At 39.5% G+C, this 12,998-nt stretch overlaps 1 protein-coding gene across 1 annotated transcript in view; it reads left to right on the top strand.

Moving 5' to 3' along the window:
- Positions 1-4,589, top strand: part of LOC126253111 (uncharacterized) — an 83,625-nt gene extending 79,036 nt beyond the window's left edge. The window contains exons 5-6 of the mRNA XM_049954223.1: positions 2,916-3,432; positions 3,539-4,589. Of these exons, the coding sequence (XP_049810180.1) occupies positions 2,916-3,432; positions 3,539-3,772 (751 nt within the window). The 3' untranslated portion in view covers positions 3,773-4,589. The remainder of the gene's footprint in view (positions 1-2,915; positions 3,433-3,538) is intronic.
- The last annotated feature ends 8,409 nt before the right edge of the window (positions 4,590-12,998 follow it).

The raw sequence follows: 12,998 nt of genomic DNA, 5'->3' as shown, positions 1-12,998 counted from the left end.
TAACTCTTATGGTGTATTGATAATTTTTACTTATGGACTGTCTGACAGCAACTGAATAAAACACAATTTTAGTGCCATACGCGTTTCGCCTTTATTTTCTGCAAGGCATTATCAGTGACCTGGAATATGTACATATGTGTGCTATTTAATTTACATTTTTGTCACTGTACCTATAGGTTATAAACAGTTCTGGTGGTTGGTATTTCCTATTAAGTAGTAATGTTTTGAACTGTACTTACAGGTTGCGTGGACAATTTCCTACATATTACGCTCCTGTTGCATTTTTGGTGTAGTTCTTCTTCTTATGAATGCCAATTTGCATTGTTTTTTTTTGCACCCCTGCATTCCACAGCACAAGGAACTGAACGCTTGTTTCAATGCAATGTTTTGGTTTCTGTTGCCGATTGTCAAATGTTTTTGCCAAAGATCGAATGTTATTGCCAAACTTTCGAGTGTAATTATTGAAGTATCTGTGATCTGTTCATGTATGCATTTGTGTGTGTGTGTGTGTGTGTGTGTGTGTGTGAGATATAATTTTTTGTCCTGTGTGTGTGTGTGTGTGTGTGTGTGTGTGTGTGTAGATGCAGTAAAAGGAATAACAGATATGCTCAGACTGACAACTGAACAAAACTACTTTCAGTTTGAGAAAGAATATTATCTACAAAGTGGTGGACTGCCCATGGGATCCCCAATATCAGGAACACTAGCAAACGTTTTCATTAGTCATCTAGAAAATCAGATATTTGAAAAGATAACCACTAATTAAAGTTTCAAAATCACATATTGGTACAGATACGTGGATGACATTATTTGTCTGGTAGATGAGCCGAGTGAAAAAATAGATGAACTCCATTCGAAAATAAACAAAGCTCATCAGAACATAAAATTCACACTTGAAAAAGAAAAATAAAATCAAATAAATTTTCTTGACATTACAATAAAAAAAGAAAATGGCAAACACACATTTAATATCTTTAGAAACCAACAGCCAAAGACACAATAATACATTCCGCATCCAACCACCCCCACAGTCAGAAACTTGCAGCACTAAGACACATGTTACATAGATTAAACAGAATCCCACTCAACAAGAGAAACTATGAACAAGAAATGAGTACAGTCATACAAATAGCTAGGAACAACGGGTATGACACACATATGAGGTACACAGGCTCAATCAAAAAATAAAAACACAAATACAAAACAAACACAACATTTCCAGAATACAAGAGAACTCACAAGCCGAAAACTTACAAACACACTCAACAAACACACACAATGACAACACCACACAGAAAAGAACCAGATGGTACACCATGACCTACACACACAAACTAACACACAGAGTTGCAAACATCCTAAAGAGAGAGGGCTTCAAAATAGCATATAATCCTGGGCAAACCCTCCAATCACACCTAAGCAAGCCAGCTACCAAGAGGGGCAAATTCCAACAACCAGGAATATATAAACTTGAATGTCAAAGTTGTGATGCATTATACATAGGCATGACATGCAGGAATTTTGAAACACGATACAAAGAACATATGAGATGTTGGAAGTATGAAACAAACCATTCCACGTTTGCAGAACATTTAAAGCACCATAACCATCATCCTACAAACATGGAACAAGAAATGAAAATAATGAGAATAAGAAACCATGACAAACATCTTATACAAACACAAGAAAACTTCCACATCCAGAAAGCCATAGCAGAAAACAAACATGTGATAAATGAACAAACACACATCAGCACAGGCTCCCTACTACACGTAATAAAGGAAATAAGATAAAACAAAAATACTCTTACCCCTTTACCTTCTGGGCACACACACACACACACACACACACACACACACACACACACACACACACACACACACACACAGCACAAAAAAATCATATCACACCAACACACACACACACACACACACACACACACACACACACACACACACACAAATGCATATGCAAACAGGTCGCAGATACTTCAATAATTACACTCAAAAGTTTGGCAATAACATTCGATCTTTGGCAAAAACATTTGACAGTCGGCAACAGATACCAAACCTTGCATTGAAGCAAGCATTCAGTTCATAATGCTGTGGAATGGGGGGGAGGGGGGGGGAGGGAACACAAATTGGCATTCATAAGAAGAAGAACAACACCAAAAATGCAACAGGAGCGTAATATGTAAGAAATTGTCCACGCAACCTGTAAGTACAGTTCAAAACATTGCTACTTAATAGGAAATACCAACCACCAGAACTTTTTATGACCTATAGGTATAGTGACAAAAATGTAAATTAAATAGCAAACATATGTACTTATTCCAGGCCACTCATGATGCCTTGCAGAAAATAAAGGCGAAATGTGTATGGCACTAAAATTGTGTTCTATTCAGTTGCTGTCAGATGGTCCATAAGAAAAATTATCATTATACCGTAATATTACACGCAACTGAGGAAGACAGGACTACAAAAGTTGAAGATAAATTAACTCATTTGTTGTAGCTTGCTGCATGATTTGCAGCACTCTTGCCAGCGTGCTCATCATTATCTTCAGTTCTTTCTGTCCTCCCCCCTCCCCCCTTCCCCCTTCCCCATGCGCATGTGCTGGTGTGCACGCATCGTGTTCACCTATATTCAGATTAATTTTGTATTTAACTTTTGAGATTTTTTTGGTTCTCTCAATAGTTCTAAACAGACTTGTTGTTGTGGATCTCAAGTACTCTGTTTACTGTAAAACTAGTGTTACTCACCATGTTTGTTTTTATGAAATGAATCTCATAAACACCTAAGTAACCTCTGGAAGATGGGGGGATTTCGGGGGGGGGGGGGGGAGAAAAAGAGAGAGAGAGAGAGAGGGAGAGAGAGTGTGTGTGTAGTTCCTGATTTGACTGTTTTGTATTATAGGAAAGAAGAGAAACAACAGAAACATAAAATTAATAATCGCCGACTCCAGAGAAACACAATCTGTATAGGAGAAGATGATAGCAAGTTAAGAAGTTCAAGGAGAGCACTCTTCCAGAGCCCAGTTGATGACAAGAAAGTTTCTTCTTATTTAAAATCCAGAACAGAATCCAATAATACGAAAACAGATGTTTGGGGAGGAACAACAAAGCTTGCAGAAAACAGAAGTCGCAGTGTTAATGAAAATTTCAATATAAATGGAAAAAGAGTGATGTCTGATTCACAGTCTCATCCAAGAAAGATTTCACGTAGACTGGTCTTTGATGCCTCTCAGCCAGTGGGGCATTCCTTATCACATAATGCAGAATTTAACCGACACTCATCAGTCAGCAGACAGCTGACAGAAAAGAAGTCAAATTCGTCTTATGTTAATGGAAACCATAGAAGCCAAGTACTTACACAGCCACTTTCTTCAAGTCAAGCAGCATCAAAGAGTAGAATAAGTGGCACGTACAAGAAGGTAATTCCCCCACAAGCATGAACAGCTCTAATATGATATTTAACCAGTAAGGCACTTAGTAAATGTTTGAAAGTTTTTGTGTGAACCAGTCTCTTTAATTTTTCAGAAATTATTGTGGGCTGTGGCTGAGGCTCTGAGGAGAAAGGGCATCACAATGACTCACCATCTTTTCCATCCTTGTGCGTCATCACTGACAAGGCTTCTTTTAAAGGTTGTGGGAAACACATTACTTGTACAGTCCAGAGAGGATACTTGTAAGACAACTAGTGAGCAGTTATTAGAAACTGCACTGCAGCATGTACATACTGTTGTTCAGAAAACAGAAGCTGGCTGCAGTTAATGATTGTAAAATCTGTTAAATTATATTAATTTTTATCAATATTTGAACTGACTTACCTGCGAAGTGAGATGCCTTATTCACTTTATTTGATGCAGAATTTGACAGTTTCAATGGAATGTGATATATTTGCAGCTGCATCTCATTTTGACACCTCATGTATTGAAATATGTGTACAGCTCTCTCCAGAATGTGTGTGTGTGTGTGTGTGTGTGTGTGTGTGTGTGTGTGTGTGTGTGTACATAGTTATGCTTGTTGAAATGCATGCAGGTTCCAAATTTGCATGTTTGTGCGTTTCTCAGAATATTTAACGATCTCATGAAATTGTCTTCAGGGAAGTACTGCAATGATTGTGTTCATAGTCCCTCCAGTGTAAAATACAAATATTTTTACTATATATTGTTTATTTGTTGAAATGTATTTAGAATTCACATGTTCACCTAAAAATTAAAGGGAACTTCTAATTACCATGTTATACATTGTGTTGTGTGTGATGTCAGTAGGTGTTCAGTTGTTTTGTTATGATCAGTGTGTGCATTTGGTAGTGTGTTGAGAGGTTATAGCAGCCAAAGACTCAGTTAAAAATTGTGTTCATTAGTCAATTACTGTTCAATCTTTTAAAAAATAAAATGACAAGATTTTTGTATGCCTATATGGGATACATCTTTTATATTTAACTCAGCAAAAGGGTTTTAAACTATCAGTTTTCTTTTTAAGAAAACACTGAAGAGTTGTGGTAACATAGAGGCCTTATTTTGTGTACAGATATAAAACTGATTTTACTAGCCAACCTGAAATAAAATATTTTTATACTGTGAAATATTTGAGTTTCTCTCATTTTTTTTAAATCACAAGCATCATTCGACTCAATTTGATGGTTCAATATTTGACCCTTTTGTAACAACATATGTGTCTTTCACAGCAAAATTACAAAGATACTGAATGAGTGGCCAGTCTTCTCACGTCTTTAGGAGGCAGAATTCCAGAAAAACAGATAAAAAATCTTTTCCTAGCTCTGCGAATTGTTAACTCCTTTTTCAGGAGGGAAAGAGAGATGGCTTTGAAGGAGGGTGTGTCACTCGGACCTGGGATGAAAAGGACCCACCTTTGTGAGAATGAGGAGGAATCGAGTGAGGTGGCGCAGATGTTAGCACACCGGGCTCACATTCGGCAGGACGACGGTTCAATCCTGCGCCAAACCATCTTGATTTAGGTTTTCCGTGATTTCCCGAAATTGCTCCAGGCAAATGCCAGGATGGTTCCTTTGAAAGGGCATGGCCGACTTCCTTCCCCATCCTTCCTAATCCGATGAGACTGATGACCTCCCTGTTTGGTCTCTTCCCCAAAATAACCAAACCCAATAAGGAAGATCTGACCAAGGTAAATACTGGTCATCCATTCTCCTGCCTTATAATTTTGCAGTTTCTGCTATATATATGAGTAGCCTGATATCAATGCATGCATCAGAACCCAGAAGAGAAATGGGTGGTGCTCAAAGGCAGAAGGACAACCTCTGGAAGAGAACACAATAGCGAGCAGTAGTCGAGCTAAAGTCTGTTGACAGATGCCAGACAAGACAAAGACTAGAACAAGCCCAAAGCAGCCTATTAAACAAAAAGGTGAAAACAAAAACCTTTGCTACAGTGATGCCAACAGGCTAAGATCAAAGAGAGAGAGACATTCCTCAATGTGACCAGAGAGCAGAACCAAGGCCCAAGCGATGATGTTATCAAATGGTCAATAGTACAGTGACAATAGTAACACAGTATCAGACGCGAGCACGGAACTGACCGACTGTTTGCTGGGCGACCATATTTATTTCACTGGGCTGTACATATGCCAGCTGCAAGAAATACTATTTGCGTGTTTTCTTGAGGTGGTGGTGCACTCACTGAGTGGAGATGCCCCTCTTTACCACAGTTGGTGCAAGATCTCCAGTATGCTCAGGAGTGAGCAGAAAAATACAGCAGGCACAAAGCGAAAATACAGCAGGCACGAAACGAACAGCTCCATGTCTGTCAGTAAGGAATGGCTGAAGGCTCGGATATCATAGAGATGTCAGATGACGACAAATCACTATGTTGCTGCAGGCTAGGGGTTGTCTGACGTCTGCAATTTGAGGGTGGAACATATGGTGCCACTTTTGGCCTCACCATGAGTTGTTCGTTAACAATGTGCATATTACGAATCAGTTTGCGATTCGCGAGGTGTCTTCCAACAATGGGTTATCCAGTTTCAGTGCCACTGTGCGGACCTCTGGATCAGATGCCAGGTAAACCACTACTCCATAAATCAAGGAGTTTGTGTACAAAGCCTCGCAACCTTGATTGGCTCAAGAGAAATCGCGTTTGTGGCTGATACATTGGAAGTCAGTGACCCAGGAACAGTATGATTGCCCAGTCTGTTTATGGTTCTGATGAAACTTGACCCTGGAGGCTATCACATAATATTTCTGGGAACAGATGCCAGGTAAACTATGACACCATAAATGAAAGCCTTGCAACCTTGATTGGCACACGAGAAATTACATTTGTGGCTGGTACATTGGAAATCAGTGACCCAGGAGCAGTATGATGATCTACGTCCATTTCCTCTGGTGGGCTTTCAAATTCTGCGGAGCCCGACACCAGAGTTTACTCCTATGCTTTCTAATAGTAATTAAGTTTTACATTTGGTATAAAACACCAGCATTTGTTATACAACACCAGTGTACTAACTTTAGTAAAATATCATGTTATTCTGCTGTTCTCTCGTGAGTCATGAATCCAACATATGTAAAAACAAAAGTAGGTTTCATCATCATTCAATCATCTGAATTGTTTACCATTAAATACATTTGCCCACAAGACATTCTCTATGTTATGTGGCAGACATTCAGTATATACAGTCATATGTTGGTGGTAGGTTGTTGTGGCTTACGAGAAACAGGAATCTTAATTTTACCACCAATATTATAATGCAATGGTATTCATTAAAAGGAAAAATATCTCTTTGTGGGATATGCATCAGATGGATGTGATGATTATACACTGTTGATTGTTACAAATACAACCCTAGGATGGATAGCATGTAATGAAATTTTCTATATTGGGAATGTACAGTATAGAAGGAAGAATACATGATTAAATTCGTAGGCTGTAAAATTAAGTACTTAGAGGTACCACCTGTGGCAGTAACAATGGCTCTTACTCAACTGGGCATAGAGTAATACTGAGTTTGGATGACTGCTCTTTAAACTCTATGCCAAGTGTTCATCAGTCTTAGTTACTGGTGAGTGGTTGCTTGCTAATTTCTTGCCAGCTTATGACCAGAATTTTTAATTGGGTCAAAGATCTGGGGAATGTGCTGGTCAGTGCAACAGTCGAACAGTTTCTGTATCAAGGTAGCTCAAGACAGTACAGGCAATTTTCAGTCTTGCATTATCTTGTTGAGAGATAACATAACCGATCTTGAAGATAGGGCACAGCCTATGGCCTTAATATGTCATAAATGTAACTACAGGCTTTGTGAACCATGGATGGTCACGTTGTGTACCCAATGACACCCTGTGCCAGTGATGACAAATGCAATCTGTAATACTTGTTCTCCTCAGGGCTTCCCCCCATGAACGAGTCCATCGTGAGCTGTATACCAAACTGGGAGTCATCTGAAGAGATGGTGTAGTGCCAGAATAAATTTTTTACTTTGCAGAGGTTTGTGTGCTGATCAGAAACTTCCTGCCAGATTAAAGTTGTGTGCCAGGCCAAGACTTGAACTTGGGATCTTTGCCTTTTGTGGACAAGTGCTGTATCTTCTGAGCTACAATTTCTTCCGGGACTGCTAGTCCTGCAAGTTCCACAAGAGAGCTTCTATGAAGTTTTGAAACTAGGAGGTGGGATACGGGCAGAAGTGAAGCTATGAGGACGGCTCCCGAGTTGTACTCGGGTACCTCAGTTAGTAGAGCACTTGCGCATAAAAGGCAAATGTTCCAAGTTCGAGCCTCAGTCCGGCACACAGTTTTAATCTGTGAGGAAGTTTCATATCAGTACACACTCTGCTTCAGAGTGAAAAATTCATTTTGGAAACATCTCCCAGGTTGTGGCTAAGTCACGTCTCTGCAATATCCTTATTTCCAGCAGTGCTAGTCCCGTAAGACTCGCAGGTGGGATCTGTGAAGTCTGAAAGGTGGGAGATGAGGTGCTGGCAGAAGTAAAGCTGTGAGGACAGGTTGTGAGTTGTGCTTGGGTAGCTCAGTCATTAGAGTACTTGCCCGTGAAAGAAAACGTCCCACTTTGAATCTCGGTACAGCGCACAGTTTTAATCTGCCAGGTAGTTTCACAGTGTAGTGCCACTCCTATGTCCACTTTTGTTGGGCGCACCACTGTTGGAACGCCCTTCTTTGCTGCCACATCAAAGTCACTGTGATGACAGTCCATTGTACTCCAAAAGTCTTCACGCTGTTTGTGTGGATACTCGTCTTGCTACAAACAAGACTACTTCCTGACTCAAGGTGGGTGAAGTCGCTGTGCGACCTTGTATGACCAAGAAAACAATATGTCTGTTCTGTTAGGGCAATTGAGATCCTGTGTGGTGTGGAGTATGGTTCTACTGAACCCATCAGTTCCACGTTTGCACGAGAATCGCAGGATTGCGAGCAATGCGGGCAGCAATGTTGTGGAATAATAAAGCTCAAACCCAGTGGGTCACGACGCTACCATTGTCAAATTGCAAAACTTTTTGCTAGATATTCTTTCTTCTTGCAGGATGTAAAACATGATATATCACAACCATCCAACTTCAAATATGATTTATGAACGAGAAACCTACTGCATAACATTTCTGTAGTGCAGCATGAAGCTGGCATTATTCTTACCTACTTTGCGAAGTAGGGCTGCAATGCCAATATTTTGCATGCCCGAGCAAGCTGCCCTTCTGGTTTCACAATTTTAATAGCCAGTCAGCAGTGTATGCGACACGGAAAACTTACTAGCATGGTGTCTCTGGTCCCCTTGACATACTTCAGTAATACCAGATTTGTATAATTATAGAGGCTTATTTTGATTCAACTCCCAAATTTTCAGAAACTGCAGCAGAACAGATGTTTTTCTATTGTGAATTAGTACTCGAAATAGACAGAGATGCTGGTCCTTCACATGGAACATCAGTCCAGAGTTAAAGAATATGTACGACTGCTCAAATTATCCTCCTGGTGAGAAACTTTTTCCATTCTTATGCACTTGTTTACATTAGTCATTCAAATATCCCAAAGGTAATGGTAACTCAGAATTTATGAGTGAAGAACACAAGAGTAGCATACATGTTATGGTCAAATTTAGAACATGTTTAGAATTTCAGATTAGGTCTGTCAGTTCATTATAGGGCAGCTAAGAGTGTGATTACTCCAAATAACAATTCTGCACATATCGACAATGATAATATATTTGAGGTTCAAAAGGTATGGATGTTATTTGTTTATATTTTTCTAAGATGCTTTCAGAGTAACGGGTGTTTGGAAACCAGAAGCAGCAACACAGCTCATGAGAGCATTCCAAACATGTATATATGCAACGCAGTATGGAAGATTGAGCTGCCCGCTACAGCCAATGGATCATTCATTTCATATTTGCACATGAGATGAGCACTGTGAAATTGGACGTAAGCATATTGTAGGACAAAATCACATGTTACACTGGCATAGGAATCACATTGGAAGTTGTGTGTGTGTGTGTGTGTGTGTGTGTGTGTGTGTGTGTGTGTCAGTCTCCACACTCCAGTATACTGTCACCTCCAAAAGTATTTCTGTCACCATTGTTTAATAGGTGATTACAGGCCCTGGCTTACTGCCAAAACAAGTACATCTTCTGTGACTTTAGAAGTTAACTAGGGTTTATCTGTGAAAGTAACAGTAGCATTTATATCTGCTGTCCATTATACATGTTGTTGGTTGTGTTCATTGTAAACCCAGTGATGAATGGTGAACAGTACAGACATTGCTAGTCTCTTCACTTACCTAGTATTTTCTTGAAGCCTTCAGCACACATTTCCAACTGGTATAACCTTCCAGATGGCTGCAGCAAGGGCAGGCAGTAGTTGGCATGGTGTCATAGTACTATTCCTTCACACGTAATAACATCAAATATTGATCAGTGGAGTCTGTCATAATTGCTGGCCATATTTGGCTGAATGTTCTGGATGGTGATCTGTGGTTTGAAATTATTAGCGCAGTCTATGAACAATACAACAACAAAACTTATTGTCTAATGCTGTTTACACATCATTTGACCACACCTGTTATCACTATATCCCCACATCTCCAATCTACTTCCTGCAAGTCTGCTACCCCACCACAAAACAACATCCTTTTTTATAACTCCACACCACTCAGAAATGGAACAACTTACTCATATTACCTGCCAGGTACCAATAAACTGAGAATATCTCCTCACTGTCTGTACAATCCTCCCGTGCTATTCAATATCCTTATCCTATGCAACTCCTACTCCCAAACATGTGGTCTCACCCTTCCCTAGTCCCTATTCACCATCTGCTTCTTGTACCACCACTGCTCTCCCCACTATATTCCATCCTCTAGTTAACATGCCATCCTGTTACTCATCTCCCCACATTCCCACCACCAAATTACTTTTCCACCTGAATTTAACTGAGACATAGATAGGCACAGTAGAAAGACTGTCAAAAATATAGCTTTCGGCCAGTAACGTGTGTGAGTTGCTTTTGTGTGAGTGTGTATGTGTGTGTTTGCTGTCTAATTGTGACGAAGGCCTTACTGGTTGAAAGCTATATTTGTGACAGTCTTTTTGTTGTGCCTATCTGTGACTTGGCATCTCCACTATATGGCAAGTAGCAACTTTCCTTTTCACAATTTTGTTACTTTCCATCCTGGATTTTCCATTGTTTGAATTTAACTGACATATATCCGCCTTAACTCTTCTTCTTACTCAGCATCCCCACACTCATCCCTTTTCTATTTACTTCTGTGTTTCTTCTAGCAGCCCTCTATTTCAGTCTGTCGCTCTCCTTCAAAACATAGGCGCCACCCCAACCATACTCCCATCTTAAAGCGCTCCATCTTCAGGCCACAAGTGGCCCATTGGGACCATCCAACCACCGTGTCATCCTCAGCTGAGAATGCAGATAGGAGAGGTGTTGTAGTGATTCGAGAATTTCTGTGTAAATTCTAGAACCACTCAGCCTTCTACCATCTCAAACACACAATATTCTGGATATGAGTGTGGGATGGTAGAGTCCTATCTACTTTGCGTCACATGTTTGTGTATGCAAGTTTAAAATCAGTCGCAGGAAGAAAGTAGACACGGCGGATGGACAGCGCTGACAAGGCAATCCATAGATGTTTTAGTGAGTGTGTAAGGAAGAACCATGGAGTTTATATGCAGCTCTGTGCTTATTGTGTCATTGACTATTGTTATTAAAACAAGGGCAGTTGAAAAAGAACTCTCGAAAACTCTTGACGTAAGCTTTCTGCAGGCAAGACTTATTTTTCTGATTCATGTTAAGAAAAGCCATGGTATCTAAGCAAACTTCCTTTTAACTGTAACTTAGTTTGCTTCAGATGTTCGGCTGTACGAGAGACTTACTGGAAGTTATATACTTATCTTGAAAGTGAGAGTTTTGTTGTGTATGAAAGTCAAATACATTGTTAATTGACAAAAAGCAAAGTATGTATGTCTACTTATTTCATAAGTAGAAAGAGTGTAAAAATTCCTGTACCTAGTGTTATTTGATGGAGAAGAAGTCAAGAGGGTTTCCAGCAGCCAGCTATCCAGTAAAGAAGAGTGGCTGCAAATTCCAAGTAAGCCACCTCGTGATGAAGTGGAAGGTGGTTTGGGGGAATAAACTGAAATAACCCCGATTCACACTCACACTTTAAGTTGTTAGAACATTAGAACGTGGCAACCTGTGTGAAAGGACCGAGAAAATAGGGATTTTAAGTCAATAACGAGAAAGAAGCTGTTATGTGTTGCCATAGCAACCAAGCACAAGAAGACAAGGGAATTACTCCGAGAAATTGGAATATGTTCAAGTATATAATGGAGCAAAATTTAAGTGGAAAAATGGTGAAGAAATGAAAAAATTAACAACAATAAAACAGTAAAGAAGATTTCAACGTATTTGTCTAAGAAGAAATACACATAGAATGCTTCAACCAAGAAGATCCAGTGTGGGGAGTATACAGCTCTCACACACATCACGGGGACGCAGATGCAGATGCGGAAACCAACATACATCCGCCGCCGCCGGCACCAGCTGCTGTTCACTGGTGCTGACCTGCCTCCACATTCGCTCTCCTACGCAACACGAATTATACACCGGGTGAGTGTGAAACAGAGCTTGATTACTATAGTACGAAGTGGTACAAGATACTGTTGAGTGAACTTTTATTGTGTAATTATCATATTTAAAGTTAGTTTGAAATGCTTACAAGAGCTGAGGCATATGAAAGTATGGAAAATATACAACAGGTTGGGGAAACTCAAGATCCAGCTATAGCCATGAAAATTAGCAAAAAATGGCCCGACTGGGCTGAGTTGATAAATTTAATCAAAGCTCAGAGTCCTAAGTTAAACTCATTAAGTTCTCAATTAAATACCCAGAGTGAAGCTTTAAGTGCTCAGAGTGAAACTCTAAATATTCAGACGACAAATTTAGGTTTGTTAAATGCCAAAGTCGGCTCGCAAAGCAAAGAATTTAGTAATCTATGTGAAGGCATGGGTGCTTTGAAGATTGAGTTTGATGATATAAGTAATAAAGTAGATAATTTAAAAGTAGATTTAAAGAACAAGCTGACAAATTCTTTGACCACTCATATAAATCGTATGTTTACTGACCTTAGTCAGAAACAGAATGACACTTTTCAAGATTTATCGAAAAGGTTAGAACTTAACATTGAGAACAAATGTAATAATAAAGAAAATGAGTTTATTGAAAAGTTAGGATATTTTTAAAACGTGGACAATATTAAATATAATTATGTAAGACAGGGAATGAATACTTGAAAGAGAGTGTAGAGAAGAGTAATGAATTAATGCCAATCATTCAGTCGCAAATTACAGATGTCAATACACGGGTAGATAATGTAGAAAGAAATTCCAAAGAGAAAATAGCTAACTCTGATAATATAAATGTAATTAGTTTGGAGGATCAATTTGGAGAAATTATAGGTTGAAAGGTTACCCAGAGAATAACATTTGGAAACGTATCGCGTATTCCT

The sequence above is a fragment of the Schistocerca nitens genome, chromosome 4, assembly GCF_023898315.1.
Source record: "Schistocerca nitens isolate TAMUIC-IGC-003100 chromosome 4, iqSchNite1.1, whole genome shotgun sequence".
Lineage (NCBI taxonomy): Eukaryota > Metazoa > Arthropoda > Insecta > Orthoptera > Acrididae > Schistocerca > Schistocerca nitens.
This window is presented reverse-complemented; position numbering and strand designations above follow the sequence as displayed.